Here is an 18,278-nt window from a genome sequence, read left to right on the forward strand (position 1 = left end):
CTTACCATCCGTCCAACACTATCATCTGCCCAAAAATCAATGAGAGATTCAGCACCAATCCCTGTGGTACACTGTTGGACATTTTCCTCACACAAACAGCCTTCTATGATATTCTCTGTCTCCTACCACTAAACCAATTTTAGATTCAACTCTCCAAGTTACCCTGAATCCCATTTGCTTTTATCTTCTTTAATGGGCCTCCCATGTGGAGCCATGTCAAAGAGTCATAGAGATGTACAGCATGGAAACAAACCCTTCAGTCCAACCCGTCCATGCAAACCAGTTATCCCAACCCAATCTAGTCCCACCTGCCAGCACCCGGCCCATATCCCTCCAAACCCTTCCTATTCATTTACCTGTCCAGATGCCTTTTAAAAGTTGCAATTGTACTAGCCTTTACCACTTCCTCTGGCAGCTCATTCCATACACGTACCACCCTGTGTGAAAATGTTGCCTCTTAGGTTTCTTTTGTATCTTTCATTCTCACCCTAAACCTATGCTCTCTAGTTCTGGACTCCCCCACCCCAGGGAAAAGACTTTGTCTATTGATCCTATCCATGCCTCTCTTGATTTTATAAACCTCTATAAGGTCACCCCTCAGCCTCCGACGGTCCAGGGAAAACAGCCCTCGCCTAGTCAACCTCTCCCTGTAGCTCAAATCCTCCAACCCTGGCAACATCTTTTAAAGCATATGTCAGGTAAGAACAGGATAGATCGAGTGAATCCTTAGAAGAGTATGAAGACAGTAGGAGTATACTTGAGAGAAATCAGGGGGCAAAAAGGGGATATGAGATAGCTTTGGCAAATACAGTTAAGTAGAATCCAAAGGATTGTACAAATACAATAAGGACAAAAGAGTAACTAGGGAGAGAATAGGGCCCCTCAAAGATCAGCAAGGGCGGCTTTTGTGAGGATCTGCAGGAGATGGGGAAGACACTAAATGAGCATTTTGCATCACTATTTCCTGTGGAAAAGGACATGGAAGATTTGGTATCTAATAATGTTTTGTAATTCTGTCACCAATGTGCAGATTCTTGACTGGGGACACCAGGTCTAGTTCTGAAAAAAATCACAGGACTTGAAACAATAACTCTGTTTTCTCTCCACAGGTGTTGCCAGACCTGCTGAGTTTCTCCAGTAATTTTGGTTTTTGTTCACACTCACAGAATTTGGCAAATGGATCCTGGTAGAAGCATATTTGAGACTGTGTTCAACATGGACACTTTGGGGCAGTGTCAATTCCACATGATCCTGAAAGGATTTGATTAGATTCTGACAATGTATCAAATCACAATGATTGGGACAACTTTGCCTTGGGAAGGTGAGACACACCATCTTCTTTCACCTGCTCTACAAGTTTTGGCTCTCACTTGATTGGACCTCCCCTGAAACCCACCGATCTTGCCCCCATGAGTAACCCTACCAAGATTCGGAACTCCTGATGGCATCAATCAAGGGATTGTCAAAACACACAGACTTCTCCACCAAGTTCGCAATCCAAGAACAATGATTGTCTGACATATACATGACTGCACGAAACATAATCTTTAGTTACTGGGTAGGGGTGTTAGAGAAGGAGGGAAGGGGTTAATATGGGAGCGGAGGCTGTTGAAGGTTTTGTAGGAGGACATTTGAGAAGGGATTGGTGAGGAGGTTTGTGAGGCAGAAGAGCATTTAGGGAAGGGGCGGGGGGTTGGCTTCCAGGTCTGAGTGAAGTCGGACTATTTTACAAAAACAGGTCATGGCTAGTTGAATAGGTGAGAATCTGAAGGGTTTTTGGTGGGTGAGTATCAGCCTATATTTGTAGCTCTAGGTAGAAGGGATGGTTTACGGGAAGAGAGTGAATCCTGCAGTCTGCAAGGATGGGTGGGGAAGAGGTAGAATGGGAGAGACAGTTGGAAAAGGCTGAGGGCAGCAGTGGTGTAAAGGTTTGGAAATGGAGGGACAGAATGAGAAAGTGATGGGGAGATAGTGAGGGGAAAAAATGAAATAGACAAGGACAAAGTGGGGAATGATGAAGGCAGAGGAGAGAATAGGGAAATGATTAGGGTGGTGTTGAGTGGAGAGTGGGCAAATAATGATAGCAGTGGAGAGAAGGCAGTGGGGGACTAATGAGGCAATGTTGAGGGGAAAATGGGAAATGATTAGGATAGTGATGGTAGGGGAGTGTGGGGACAGATGAGGGCAGGAGTTGGTGAGAGTGGGGGGATGAGGAGGGCAGTAGAAGAGGGACAGTGGGTGATTCATGAAGCATGTGAGGAAATGATGAGGGCAGTGGTGGAGGGAGGGATGTCAGTGAAGGAATGATGAGGACTTTGGGGAGAATTGGGGAATGATGAGGCAGCTGGGGAATGTGAAGTGTCGAACTGGTTGGGAATAGTGTGGGGAATAATAGGGGCAACTTGGTGGGGAAAAATTGGGGAATGACGACTACCACTGATAGGGAAAGTGTGAGGATTAATGGCGTCAGGGTTGGTGGGGGGAATGATGAGGGCAGTGGTGGTTGGGAGAGGGTGGGCATCAAGGTGCGCAAGACCACTCTGGTACTTCTTTCCAATGTAACGGTCAGCGCGAGCACTGACGCAAAGGGGCAGCTGCAGGAAGGGGCGGGGCCATGCTCTGGGCGGAGATACGATCAGAGGCCGAGGCTGAGGTCGTTGGGCGGGGCCTAAGCGGTAGGGGCGGGGTCTGGGCTGCCGTTATCGCGTTCGTTCCATCGCCGAAGATTTAAATGCTGCCGGGTTTCCCCCTTCCTCCAGCCACTGAAAACGAGGCAGGGTGATCACATATAATAAATAAACAGACCGAACGACAGACTTTTTTTTTGCCTCCCTTTTAATGAAATGTTCGGTCACTTTCTGAAGTTTTTATTTTTCATTTGTTTGGTTGTGGCCTTTACCCATGTTGCACCACAGTATTGATAGTTGAGTTAAGATGGCGGTGCAGGAGTCAGCTGCTCAACTCTCGATGGCATTAAAGGTCCAGGAATATCCGACTTTAAAGGTATGCCTCGCAACTGGTGAATATAAGTCAGTCCTTTCATGTTTCTCAAAAAGGGTGGCACCGGAAAAGCACAGCCGGTCAGGCGGCATCCGAGGATCAGGAGAGTCGATGTTTCGAGCATAAGCTCTTCATCAGGAACGGCTCTGTCTTATCAATGTTTCGTGCTGCTCTGTATATATTCCGATTTCCAAGTCCTAGGGAAGAAGTTAGCCAGCGACCCCAATATTTCCGTGAATGCTGATCTTGCCAGTCAATGGTTAAGATCAGCAGCTATTTGAGGTTTTTATTTTGTTTTGTTATTTTCGAGTTTGGAATAAAGAAACACTGCACTTGAATACTCCACTGCCATCAACGTATTTCTTAAGATTAGCTCCTATTTGTACACATTTTGGTTTCTGAATGAAGTAAATGGTGCTAACGAGCTGCATTGGTCGGTGGCATTCATATTTCAAGTCACTGCTATTGAGCGTCGTTAATGCAAAAAGGAGGCTCGAAGAGCTTCACAGGAACATTAATCAAACAACATTTGAGGATACGGTCCAAAAGGATGTGTCAGATGACGAAACACTTGGTCGAAGGGCAACGTATTAAAATTGGAATTAAAGCGAGACAGGTCGAAATTCCAGAATTCAAGCCATGTCAGTTGCTGGTTTGGTTGCTATTGTTGGAGCAATTAAAATCAAGCATGATTGAAAGACCAGAATAGCAGAGTGCAGATGTTGAGTTGGTTCAAGCTGTTGTAGAGAAGCTGATTTAGGATTATAAAACTGGCGAGGGGTGGGCCACAGAAAGGTATGAAATAGTTTTTTTTCACATTTAATCATGAAATGTGGGTGTTGTTTCACTCTGCATTTATGGCCATCTCTAATTGCCCATGGTGGATGGCTTTTGGGGTAGTCAGGACATGAAGTACCTTGCTGTCACAGAATTCCTAACCTCTGACCTGTTGTTGAAGCCTCGTTTTTATATAACCAGATTCTGATCTGTGGTTACCCTGTATGCCATGTTGAATGTCATGATGCCATGTTGAATGTCATGTTGACATGTTTGTTCTTGTGTCGTATGAATGTTGCCTGTCATTTTAAGCCCAGATCTAAATATTGTCTTGCTTCATGGAGCATGAACTGCTTGATCTTGGGTTGTGCATGGAAGTGAGCGTGATGCAGTGGGCAGCAAATTCCCAAAGTTTAGATTTGACGGAGGGAGAATCATTGAGCAAGTAGCTGAAACGTTTTGTACTGGGGCCTGATCCTCAGGAACTGCTGCAACACTACGCTGGTTTGAGGGAATCTGAAGTGAGTTTTGTGAATGAGATGAGCTCTGAAAGAGAGTGAGGGGTGACAGGAGAGACAGATGTAAATATAGTAATGGAGCAGGCAGGGTGGCAGTATAGCTTGTCTGATGGAAGTAATTGAAACAGCTGAACAGATGGCCTTGATCTAAATTTAAATGAAGAATCGTCCATGAGGTTTTGCTGTTATTATTCCTGAAGGTTGAAGGAAGCTGGGTGCCCAGTTTGTGGAGGAGGAGAGTAGCATCATTTTATGTATCTTTTCTTGGATGATCATGTGTAGTTTTAATAGAATGGAGAAAACTCACAATTGAGCCTACAACAAATTGAATGATATTTTTTCCTCTGCACTCAAGAAACGTTGAGCGTAAATTGAAAATAAGGGTAAAGTAGGCTAATTGTCAAATTGGCGCAACTGTTTGTTCTGTTATGTGAATATGTATCTAGAACAAAATGGGAAAATTCTGTTAACTTTGCATTTGAGAGTCACAGTGCTTGATAGTATCTTAGAATTGAGAATTTTGTTTTAGTGGCCACTAAGTAGTTTTGTTTAAACCATTGAAACAAAAGCAAAGTTCCAAATTCTAGAAATTTCGAATGAAAACCAAGTTCTGCAGATACTCACGTCAGGGAGCATTTATGAAAGGATGACTTTGTCTCCAGATTAGTCCACAATCTAGTTCCTGTTGTAATGAGATGAGGATTTGTAAAGTATCATGCTCTGATTGTTTCATTGAATATTAATAATTGAATTTGCTTTTTATTGCTATTACTGGAGGTCTACAAGCATTTATCCTTGGTCAATTCCTTTCTTCACTGATGTATTCATAACATAATATGGGCGGCACAGTGGTTAGCACTGCTGCCTCACAGCGCCTGAGACCCGGGTTCAATTCCCGACTCAGGTGACTGACTGTGTGGAGTTTGCACATTCTCCCCGTGTCAGCGTGGGTTTCCTCCGGGTGCTCCGGTTTCCTCCCACAGTCCAAAGATGTGCGGGTCAGGTGAATTGGCCATGCTAAATTGCCCATAGTGTTAGGTAAGGGGTAAATGTAGGGGTATGGGTGGGTTTCGCTTCGGCGGGTCGGTGTGGACTTGTTGGGCCGAAGGGCCTGTTTCCACACTGTAAATCTAATCTAATCTAAAAACATTGAACTCAGAATCAGCTTAGCACAGATGAAATGAGCACTCAGTATTTGGGCTAACGGTTAGAGTTGTTACAGATACTGGAAATCTGAAATGGAAATAGAGAATGTTATCTTAAGAATGCACTTCAAGGAGTTTGATTAGAGGAAGTCAGTGTGGTTTGAAAATAGGATATCCTGTTTGCCAAATTTATTAGTTTTGTTTTTGGGATGTAACTCTGATTGTCAACAATTTTCCACTGACCTCATTTTTAAGCCTAAAAATTGTCATGACCGAGGTGCAGGGAGGAAGGAAACTTGTCTGCTAGTGCAGGATATTGTTGTTATAATTCAGTCAAATCTTTGATGGCCATTGGTACACTTTTGGTTTGATCCCATTTGGGGTCCTCATCCCCACTTTGGGCAGTCCTGATGTAACTTGTCCCTGGGATGAGAGAATTGTCCTAATGATGAGAGATTGAATAAATTGGGTTTTATGCTCTGGAGTTTGGAACTATGAGAGATGATCTCATGAAACGAACACAGTTTTGAAGGGGCTTGATAGAATAGACCCTGATTTTGTTTTTACATGTTTGGGAAGTCTAAAACGGTGGGAGGGAGCACTGTAACTGATAATTTGGGACGAAGATGAGAAAATGCTGTACCTAATTATGAATATTTGGCGTTTTCTCGCTCAGTGGTTGTGGTTGAGTTGAATTGAATTTATTGTCACGTGTACCGAGGCACAGTGAAAAGCTTTGTCTTGTGAGCGCAGGCAGATCACCTGGTTAAATAAGTATTGATAAGTAAATAACGCCAAAAACGAAAACATAGGTACAGACGAATGATAAGACATAGTGAGTCCATTCAGTATTCTAACAACAGTAGGCTAGAAACTATTCCGAAACCAGCTGGTGCGTGTCTTCAGGCTTCTGTACCTTCTCCCCAGCGGTAGAAGTTGTGGCAAAATGTGGCTAGGGTGGGATGGATGTTTGAGAATGCTGGCGGCCTTTCTTTAACAGCGGGCCTGTTAGATGGATTCTAGAGATGGGAGGTTGGCCTTTGTGATTGTCCAGGCTGAGTTCACCACTCTCTGTACATTTCCAATCTTGAATGATACCACTGCCATGTAATAGTAATGTTTACTCCATTAATGGCTATACTTAAGGTTGGGATAGAGAGATTTGGCTCTTGAGTCCCACAAATATGAGGAACAGGTAGGAAAATGGAGTTGAAGCTGAAGGTTAGCTGTGTTCTTATTGAATGGCAGAGTAACTTCAATGGGCTCCTCTTATTTCTTGGGTTTCTATGTGCTGAAAATACACGCGAGTTCTGATAGCGTACATTGGAAGAAACCGTCCATGTTTCAGATTGATGACATGCAAGGACTGTACAATTAATATGATGTTAAGGTATTACTTAGTCAACCTTTGAGTTGAAATTTTAGAAAATCGTGTATCTTGGGAATCAACTCCTGCTATTCAGAAACAATATTAACTCAAGGTGCAATGATTAAAAAAAAATTCATTGTTAACTTGCTATCGTAATTAGAAGGATTATACCCTGGGTTCATGGTATAATATGTAGAAGATGACTGGGACAATTTTTCTTATTGTCTCATAGATAATATTAAACCAGATTATTGCCAGTGTTTGTGTGAATTTCATAGTTGTAGAATAATCAATATTTGTAATGTTTACCTGTAGGTACCTTATGAAACCTTGAATAAACGATTCCGAGCAGCCCAGAAAAATATTGACCGAGAAACTAGTCATGTAACCATGGTAGTTGCAGAACTGGAGAAAACATTGAGCAACTGCCCAGCAGTGGACTCTGTGGTGACTTTGCTGGATGGTGTTGTTGAGAAACTCAGCGCTTTAAAAAGAAAGGTACAATAAATATTTTATATTGGTGACAAAGGCTTCTGCTGTTGACATCACAATATGTTGTTTGGTTTGCTACAACTGGGATGAGAGGAATATGCTGCTAACCAAGCCCCATTATAGTCCTCGAGTCACCCCATTTGTAGAATCAGTTTGATTCAATTATCCGATTGCCAGTTGTTCCATTTTGGTATTTCTATTGATAATGAAGAGACATGCACAGCGTTTTTAAAAATTGAAGAATAACTGTAAAAAGTAAAACTCATTTCTAAAAAAAAAATCAAGTGGTAATGTTGATTAACAATTCCACTAGTTCCAAATAAGAATGATGTCCCTTTTTCATCCGAAAACAAACTCACGGAGAAGATACTTAAGGGTAAAAGAAGAATACCTTCTGGCCACTGGTCTGTTAAACTTGAATTTGATGAATTCTTAGTTTCTTGTTTGTGAAATTGAACTGCTGACAGCCCATAGACTGTAGGAAAATGTTCCAAGCAAGCTTAGGCTTGGATGGAAATTGGGTTAGTTGTAAGTCTTTGAGTGAGATGGTGGCATTTGTAATGTCACTGGATGAGTAATCCTCAACCCCAAATGAGGTGGTGGGTGTGTGGGGTCAAATTCCATCACGGCAGGTAATTAAATTTGAAATCAATAAAAATCAGATAGTTGATATAAAACTGGCCTAATTGTGGCCATGGAAGCACTGTCAATCGATTCTTCTTTTTTTTTAAATTTATATTTTAAAAGAAACAGGTTCACTAATATTCTTGAGGATGAAATCTTTCATCCTTAGCAGGATTGGCCTACTGACTCCAGACAGACAGCAATATGGTTGACTCTTAACTGCCCTCTGGACAATCGGAGAATGTCAATGAATGTTGGCCCAACCAGTGGTACCATCAGCCCATGAATAAGCAATTTAAAAAAAAACTTACTGGGACTGCATTGCAATATTTGTAAACCATAGATACTTGAAAATGCTGGAAAATTTGCAAGTATTCAGAAATTTTCAAATTAAACAGGATTTATCAAAGAATGAGTTCAGTTATTGATTATGGGCTGTAAGCCATTTGCTGTTTACAGAAAGTCAAGTGACTTTTTAAAAATTACCTTGTGATGGTAATTTCAATAAAAGACATGTTAATTGGCTCAATGTCTAGTTCATTAATACAGTCAGATCTAAAGAAGAGTCATATAAAATTGTGAAAAACAAATAGCAAGCCTGAGGACTCTGAGCAGTTTAGAATTCAGCAAAGGGGGAACAAGAGGTTGATGAAAAAGTATAAAAAAGGAACAAAGTATATTTCCAAGGAATATAAATGTGGGCTCTTGAGAGTTTAAGTATTTAAAAAGAAAAAAAAGGTTAGTGAAGACAAATGTGGGCCACTTATTTATGAAATGAGAGTAATGATAATAGAGATCAAGGAAATAGGGTAATGAAGCCGCTTTTATTCCCACTTTCCCTGGTTAGTCTGGTTTACTCCGGATACCAATAACAATACAACATAGCCAGTGTTCTTCCTTAAAGCAAAGTGCTCTGCAAGAAATAGTGCAAAACTCTTGTGCAAACAATGCTGACGATCTTAAGTGAACCCATTTATGTGGACTTGTCTAAAGATCAGACCAGAACAGGTGGCTAGTCTGCTCCATGCCAGCCTCAATCTGGTGATCAGACAAACCCCTCCTGATCTATCTAGTATGCTGTGCAGTAAGCTTTCTTGAAATTCTTTTTGCATACAGACAAGCTGTACATTGAAATTTTACACTTTCTAGTGTCCAGCAAATAATCAGTTTGGCCAATGTCACAAACGTGATCTACCATGGTTCGTTTGATTAATTGCTCACTAATCCCCTGGAAAGAGGCGTATCTCTTGCTTTTAACACACTTTGATCTCAACTTTTGCTTGCTCACGCTGTTGCTACCTTTATCATTCATTTGACCAAACAATGTTACACAGCACGATCTATGACAATTGCATTGTTGACTGACAAGAACCCATATTACTAGATCTGATGTTCTGTTTAAAACAGAGTACCTCAGCTTTTCCAGAAATACTCTGATAATTCAGTTTATGGCTGCTGAGCTTATGGCATTTCAAATAAATGCTTGCACGTTAGTTTAGTAAAACATAGAAAAACATGAAAATCCGTTTTGATCATTAGATCATCATCAGGCTTCATAACTCTTCTTTAATTTTATTCAATTCAATTTGACTTTCTTCCATTTAACCCAGAAGATTTTAAGTTAACATTGACAAACCTTTACAGAAGAAGACACAATTAATTTCCCAGAAATAGTGGGAAAGCAAAGCCTTTTGGAAGAAGGGATTGGAGGATATTAATGTTAGTTTAGAAACATGTGTTGAAGAAATTAATGAGAATGAAGGATGATAGTCTGCACCCCAGGATACTAAAAGAGGTAGTCATGGAAAGAGTGGATGCATTGGTTGTTATCTTCCAAAATTTTGTAGATTCTGTAATAGTCCAGGCAGGGTGGCAGATGTAGCCTAGTTTTTTTAAAAATGAAATGAGGGTGGGAGAAAGCTGGGAATAACTCATTGATTTTATCATTTGGAAAAATGTTGGTGTATATTATAAGGGATGTGATAACAGGACAATCTTTTTAAACAAAGTCACCACAGACTTATGAAAACAAAATGATGTTTGACAAGGATACTGGAGGTTTTTTTTTTGAAGGGTATAATTAGAATAGATGATGGAAAAGCAGTTTGTCATCAACTTGAATTTTTAGCTAGCTTTTGAAGTCCTATGTAAGGGGTTATTTGTGCAAAATCAAAGCACATGGGACTGCATCAAAAGCTTCCTTAAAATTCACTTACACCAATACAGTGATTTTTCCATGAAACTCCATCTGCCAAATCTGCCTCCATTCATCTAACCTGTCATACCCATTTTTAAATTTCTTATTTCATAAATGCAACTTTCTTGCCTATTGTGCAGTCATCTGCAAATTTGGTAAGAGCATTTTCTATTCTGCATCCAAGTCATGATTATAGATTGTAAGTAGTTAGGGCATGAGGAAAAAAACCTGTGACACCTCGTGAGTTGCATTTTGCCAATGAGATTAAGACCTATTTATTCTAACTCTCTGCTTTCTGTTAGTTAACCAATCTTCTACCAAGGCTAATTAATTACCCCATACCCCACGTGATCTTAGCTTGTGTATAACATTTTGTGTGGCACGTTATCAAATGCCTTTTGGAAGTCCAAGTATGCTACATCTACATGTTGCATGAAATGTTTTGTGTGTTGTATATTCAGCAGCAAATTTTTTTTTTTAGTTGCATGCCTTTTGGGGTCGTGAGGCAGAATTTGACCATCATACTGTTGATATGTGGAAGTGATCAGCTGGTATCAGATAAGAGTACCATTTCATCAGTGTGAATTTGCATTGGGAATTTGGCTTTACAATATAGATTTGGCGTTGAATAACCCATTGTTGTTGTTCTTCCAAATACTAATTCAATAAATAGTTTATACATGTGGAATTGCAAGTATATTATTTAAATGAAACCAAATTTGTAAACTCAGATGTTATCTTGAATTTATATTTGGGGTTGTAGCAAGTTCAGAATCATAGAATGGAAATCCCTACAGTGTGGAAGCAGGCCATTCATCCCATCTGGTCCACACCAACCCTTCAAAGAGCATCCCACCCAGACCCACTCCCCTACCCTATCCCTATAACCCTGCATTTCCTATGGCTAATCCACCTAGCCTGTATATTCCTGTAAACTGTGGGCAATTTAGCATGGCCAATCCACCTAATCTTTTGACTGAGAGAGGAAACCAGAGCACCTGGAGGAAACCCATGCAAATACTGGGTTCCAACTCCACACAGGCCAAGGGTGGAATTGAAGCAGAGTCCTGGCACTGTGAGGCAGCACTGCTAACCACAGAGCTGCCGTGCCACCCTGGTTAACCCTAGATTGGCTTTTGCTTTGAAATGAGCATTTAATGATCCACATCTACAACACATATAGGCATTGTATCCTTTCCAGATCACGTTTAGAAAATTATCACAATTTCGGGAATTTAGACTTTCCCACTACTGGAAATGCAATTGTACTTTTTTTACTTTCAGCTATAGGTTGAGAACTAACATTTTGCAACTGAAATTCAACTGTCTGAATTTTGAACTAACTTATTACCTGTTGTGTGTTAGCTATACTAATTTCTAAAGCTGAGAGTTGTAGAAACTAAGTACGTGAGCAAGCACTGATGCAATATTATTGTGGTGATTGATTAAAAATGAAAGTGCATGATGTTTTAGGAAGGGAAATTTTGGTTTGCTTTATTCTACTATCTCAGTTTCAGGTCTGAGGTATTTCATTTGCACTGTTATAATTGTGTTCCTCTTGTAGGATGTGGCATGAAGTTATATTTTGGCCAATAATGAAGCACTGGTTCAATTGACATTTGTGCTCCAAAGTTTAATCCGAATTCATGTCTTTGACTTTTCATTATTTTCCTTTTAGGATGTTTGGTTCTTAAATATATATGTTTAAAAGAAGGTTCATAGCTCCTTGAAAGTAGATTTGCAGGTAAATAGGGTAGTGAAAAGGTGTTTGGTATGCTTCTTTTGATTGGTCAGAGTATTGAGTACAGGAGTTGGGAGGTCATTTTGCGGCTATACAGGACATTGGTCAGGCCGCTGTTGTCATAGGTTTTTTTCCTCATGCCCTAACTACTTACAATCTATAATCATGACTTGCATGCAGAATAGAAAATGCTCTTACCAAATTTGCAATTCTGATCTATCGGAAAGATGTTGTGAAACTTGAAAAGGTTCAGAAAAGATTTAGAAGGATGTTGCCAGAGTTGGAGGATTTGAGCTACAGGGAAAGGCTGAACAGGCTGGGGCTGTTTTCCCTGGAGCGTCAGAGACTGAGGGGTGACCTTATAGAGGTTTACAAAATTATGAGGGGCATGGATAGGATAAATAGGCAAAGTCTTTTCCCTGGGAGCCCAGAACTAGAGGGAATAGGTTTAGGGTGAGAGGGTAAAGATATAAAAGAGACCCAAGGGGCAACTTTTTCACGCAGAGGGTGATGCGTGTATGGAATGAGCTGCCAGAGGAAGTGGTGGAGGCTGGTACAATTGCAACATTTAAGAGGCATTTGGATGGGTATAAGAATAGGAAGGATTTGGAAGGATATGGGCCGGGTGCTGGTAGATGGGACTAGATTGGGTTGGGATATCTGGTCGGCGTGGACAGGTTGGACCGAAGGGTCTCTTTCCATGCTGTACATCTGACTCTATAATTGCTTTGGAAAATTATTTGTGCGGATGAGTGAGCCAGAATTTCCTGCAACAATTATGACAGTTTCCTAGTTTGCGAGTGAATTTGTAAAGATAACGCTCAAGTACTTTACATTTGGAAAAATATGCTGAGTTGGGAGTTGCAAGGGTTACTGAACTATTTGTGCTGCCGATGTTGTTAGTTCGTTTGCCAATATTAGAAACTTTTATTTGTCTCCCCAAGAGTGCCAGGGAGCTGTTGGATTTGCTCAGTAAATGTGTACTGAACATGCAGTAGAAAGTCAGGGCTTCTCCTTCTTTGCTTAACAACACAGTTACAGTGGTGACTCAAAGCTTTCATGTGTCACCTGAGCTTGCAGCCTAAAAGGGGCCATTTGGAACTGTGGCACCTCCTTCAGGCAGAATGTTGACCTGAGAGATTACTGGGTTTGTTTTACCCATTGTTTTGGTCTTTTTATCACTTCTTTCATTTTTTAAAATTTCTGTGCCTGTTTCTAACTTTATTTTTTCCTTCATTTTCTGCTGTACTTCTGTTTCCTTCAATTTCATGTATTAAGCAGATGTATTCTGCGTCCTGTCATTCACCAAGGCTCAAGATTATCAACTCACTGGACTGCTACCAATTTGCATTTCTAACAATTTGAGGTATTAGGGAATAAAATAGAACTCATCCGCATGGCATAAGATACGCTGCTCCATTAAGTTCTGGATCATTACAACAAACCTGCACTAGTAAATATAGGAATAATGCAACATTCAAACTTAAATCCTTGCCTGAATTATGCACTGTACTCTTTCGACATTGGTATTCCTGAAGTGATATTAAGTCTTACTGAACAAGACTTAATCCACAATGATCTGCAGCTGAGACAACAAAGTGTATTGATCAGATAACTTGAAATTTTTAAAAATGGTTTCAAGAAGTTTGTTTGTTATCTCATAAATGGAGGATTAACAACTAAGATTTTCCTCTGAAGTATTTTTAACTAAAAGCATGCAAAGTTACAGAATAGCTAATTCCTTGGATTTATCAGGATAGTGAGTGACACCTGTGTAGTTTTTTTTAGTCATGACAGTGTTCAATTTTCTGAATTTAGTTTGGTTGTTTAAGCTGTGATGATACTATGGTATTGAGAATTGTATTTTGTCCTGGGTTTTGTTTTGAAGAGAGACTTGGTGAAGAGCTATCTCTTCCGAGCTAATAAACTAAACAGCTTGTGAGGAAATGTATTTTTGTTTAAAGTGGAATAATATCAGCAGATGATTGAGTGGAGTCAGGGTCTCTGAAATCTATGGTTTTAGTTTAGTTTTTGGGGGGGAAAGGGGAGTTTGAAGCTGATTGTTGAAAGTCCTAACTCCCTCTTGCAACAGCTAAATCTGCTGTCAGAAATGCACTTGAGACTGTCGAAGCCTCCCCGAGAGCATCAGTGGGTAAGGGAGAACTCCCTACTGAAGTCTACTCCAGTTCTCTCCCTGAGATTGTTCAATTGCTTGGAATAAAATTCTTCAAACCAACCCATTAAAGGTTAAGCACGTTTATTGAAACACTTACTACAGTATCACAGTTAGAGTAACAAGACACCAAGCCCTAGTCTAAGTAGAGGTTCTCAAATCTCAGCAGAGTAGCAGTACCAGCACTTAGCAATCTCGTGCTCTCTCAGACTATTCCAAAAATGGTGCACTCGATCTTTAGTATTTTATACAATTTTTGCCTACTAAACATGTCAATCACTCATGCTGATGAGCGTAATGTCCTCCCCATATTCCTGCTGTTTGTGATTAACTTGTTAGTCTAGAATAGCGATGATGAACCTGCCCTTATACTGACTGACATGATGACATTACGTATTGATATCCTTACTCGTACTCATTACCCCATGTTCTTGTTTATACCTGTTTGACTTTTTTTTAATATATATGTCTTAAACCTATTTCTCATTATTGACCAAGCATATGAGGTGGAAAACAAACCCTCTTTATTCAAACCCCTATTGTCTTCCTCTTTGGTACTTGAAAGTATCTGTCAAAGACTTTTGTTCCTCCTTACTGACTAATTGTTGAGTTTCACAGCTGTTTAAATTTGTTATTGTATAGAGCTGGACTTTCTGCTTTCCCAGCAAAGTTTTCTTTATTAATAGTTTTTATTTTATTTCTAACATTCTTTGGGTTCTTTAATTTTATGCTTTCCCGTCGTGTCCTTTCTCAAGACTATCTGTTTTTACTGACTTTGCCCTTCATAAGGGTTTGTTAATGTTGCTGTTCAGGAGTTAAATTATCTATTGTTGTATTAGATATTCCAATGAAGATAAAGGTAGACAAATTCTTCGTTGTTATGTTTGTATTTTAACTGGACAATCAAACTGAAGTATGTTTTGGTTCAACCTGAGTGGTGTTACCAATCAAGTTAAACCTGGAACAGAGTACATTTCACTTGCATTTAAAGAAAATTAAAGTTCGGATCTTGGTATCTCCTTGATGTATTTGAAGGATTTTGGTCTGGCCATCAGAGATGAAACAATTGCGTGCAATTCTGGTCTCCTTCCTATCGGAAAGATATTGTGAAACTTGAAAGAGTTCAGAAAAGATTTACAAGGATGTTGCCAGTTTGGAGGATCTGAGCTACAGGGAGAGGCTGAACAGGCTGGGGCTATTTTCCCTGGAGCGCCGGAGGCTGATGGGTGACCTTCTAGAGGTTTACACAATTGAGGGGCATGGATAGGATAAATAGACAAAGTCTTTTCCCTGGGGTTGGGGAGTCCAGAACTAGAGGCATAGGTTTAGGGTGAGAGGGGAAAGATATAAAAGAGACCGCAGAGGGTGGTATGCGTATGGACTGAGCTGCCAGAAGAAGTGGTGGAGGCTGGTACAATTGCAACATTTAAGAGGCATTTGGATGGGTATATGAATAGGAAGGGTTTGGAGGGATATGGGCTGGGTGCTGGCAGGTGAGACTAGATTGGATTGGGATATCTGGTCAGCATGGATGGGTTGGACCAAAGGGTCTGTTTCCATGCTGTACATCTCTATGACGACTGAATATACTTTCAGAATAAAATCACTAACAATGAAAATAAAAAGGAAATAATTATGTCTAGCCATTCCTTTCTTTCCTGTTAGGTTATCTTTCTGATGTTCATGTTCTGTTTTTGTTCATAAATATTTTGATTCTATCTTCTTAAACAATATTGTTCTGTCTGATGAGGACCCTGTTTTAAATTTAAGTTCCCAGTACAAATTCATGCCTAATTTTTCTGTGCCACATAAGTTTCATTTGTTTGTATTGGAGATTTGATATATGTTTGGAACAAAAAAATCCAGTTCTGATCAGCTGAAGGTTTTTCTCTAAGATGAAAAGATCCAGTCTATATTTAATCAATTTCACAGCAATAAATGTAGTAGCATTGACATGTGGCAAGTACTGACTTCACTTAATTGAGCACAAATGACAGTGTTTCCATGGCACTTGGTGGCTTAAAATGTCACGATTTAGCTATTCTAAATTGTCTTTGTAGTTCTAGGTGGCAGAGGTCATGCTTTTGCAAGACTTGGATAAGACATTTCAGAGCTTCTTGAATAAGCTACTGGAAGCATGTCCACCATTGTTAAAACACAAGTAACATATATTTTAAGGGATGTATACGTATTGATTGGCTAAAGACAATTTCATTTCTTATCCTGTGTATTTGTTTTGTCAGTAGTTCAATGAGTAAAAAATGAGGTCTGCAGATGCTGGAGATCACAGCTGAAAACGTGTTGCTGGTTAAAGCACAGCAGGTTAGGCAGCATCCAAGGATTAGGAAATTCGACGTTTCGGGCATAAGCCCTTCATCAGGAATCTGTAGTTCAGTGAGGCAATATTTAAGATTGAGGAGGGAGGTTTATCTATATTTCAGATTCTTGTGCTCTCTGTCAAATCATCATTAAACTAGTTACTTGTTTAGTACATTGCCGAACATGGTATCTTATAATATGAAGATATAAGCGCCTGTGGTTAGGAAAAGCGTCTGTGACAAGCTAAATTGCTGTTTCTTTGAAAAGCCTATAGAACATGATCTCTACCAGATCCTCCTAAAAGTTTTTGGAATTTTGATTTTTAAAAAGTGTCAATGCTACCCATTCATTTGATTTTTTTTATGGTAAAAAGAAATCCATTATATAACCATCTTTGCAATCATCAAAAAATAAATCAAAGTTGCCATTGGCAGCTCCCACATTAGCTTGGCATAAGTTTAGTCTGAGGGTCACCACAATTCAGACAAGGGGGAAGATAGAGAAGGACAGTCTTTCATGTTAATTTCAGCTGGTGCAGGAATGGAACCCATGCTGTTGGTATCACTGTGTCCAGCCAATTGAGTTAAATGACTCCCAGTGCCAATCAACTTTAAGTCATTTTCGATGTATTGTCACAAAGCAGATAGCATCCCTGCACAACAGACGACAACATAATTACGTGCACTAATAAAAATTGCTGGAGAAAATTGGCAGGTCTGGCAACATCTGTGGAGAGAGGATGGGGTTACATTTCAAGTCCAGTGACCCTTTTTCAGGACTGGATTCCATGTTATATCTGTTTTCTTTCCTCAGATGCTGCCAGACTTGTTTTTGTGTGTTTCAGATCTCCAGTTTGTTTTAGATATTTCAAATCAATCTGTTCAGTGAGTCTTGGTATCAATTTTCTTGTATGATGTATCCAGGGACCTCAACAATATTACGACAAAGTATTTTAAATTCCCTGAAGTTCCAACCTATTTAAAATACTTCAACCATAGAAAAATAAATATTTTGCATAAATAGTGAAATTACCATGAGATAATAATTATCTAATATTGTTGCCAGCAAACTTCCCAAAATGTGATCATTTTTGAAAAAAAAAGTCTTTGCATTCAGTCTCGTTGTTGCCCTCTCAGTATTCACTGAATACTGTATTCTATTTGTTTAAGTATTTTTGGGTGTACCATTGTTATCGTACCAGAAAATTTCAAGTACATAATCAGCCATTTCATAAAACTTATTAATTGAAATTATCTTTGTAGCAACCCCAAAAAAGGAAAAAGGTAGCTACATTTGGCTTGTTTGGAAAATTGACTTTGCAGGAAAGAACATTGCAGCATGCTTTGGAGAAAGACAGAAGAGCCACATTAATTGAGTTTCCAGCGTCACCTTATTGTTTCACTTAGAATCATGGAGTTCTATAGCATGGAAACAGACCCTTTGGTCCAACTCATCCATGCCAACCAGATATCTTAAAATACTCGAGTCCCATTTGCTAGCATTTGGCTCATATCTGTCTCAACCCATCCAGATGCCTTTTTTAAATGTTGTAATTGTACCAGCCTCCACTACTTCCTCTGGCAACTCATGGTATACACACCAACGCCTGTGTTTAAAAAGTTGCCCCTTTGGTACCTTGTATATCTTTCCCCTCACCCCCTAAACCTATGCTCTCTAGTTTTGGATTCCCCACTATGGGGAAAAAGACTATTCATCCCATTCTTGCCCTTCATGATTTTATAAACCTCTATAACATCACAGCTCAGCCTCTGACACTCCAGGCAAAATAGCCCCAGCCTATTCAGCCTCTTGCTCAACCTCAAACCTTCCAAATTTGCCAACATTCTTCTATCTATCCTGAACCCTTTAAAGTTTCACAATATCTTTCCAAAGCAGGAAGACCAGATTTGAATGCAGTATTCT

General features: G+C 39.8%; 1 protein-coding gene across 2 annotated transcripts in view; it reads left to right on the plus strand.

Annotated features, from left to right (window-relative positions):
• The first annotated feature begins 2,696 nt into the window (after positions 1-2,696).
• The window catches only part of maea (macrophage erythroblast attacher, E3 ubiquitin ligase), a 146,834-nt gene continuing 131,252 nt past the window's right edge, over positions 2,697-18,278 (plus strand). For both annotated transcript variants that reach the window (XM_060828582.1, XM_060828591.1), the window contains exons 1-2: positions 2,697-3,003; positions 7,125-7,307. In XM_060828582.1, the coding sequence (XP_060684565.1) occupies positions 2,935-3,003; positions 7,125-7,307 (252 nt within the window). In that variant the 5' untranslated portion in view covers positions 2,697-2,934. The remainder of the gene's footprint in view (positions 3,004-7,124; positions 7,308-18,278) is intronic.

The sequence above is a fragment of the Hemiscyllium ocellatum genome, chromosome 1 (assembly GCF_020745735.1).
Source record: "Hemiscyllium ocellatum isolate sHemOce1 chromosome 1, sHemOce1.pat.X.cur, whole genome shotgun sequence".
Lineage (NCBI taxonomy): Eukaryota > Metazoa > Chordata > Chondrichthyes > Orectolobiformes > Hemiscylliidae > Hemiscyllium > Hemiscyllium ocellatum.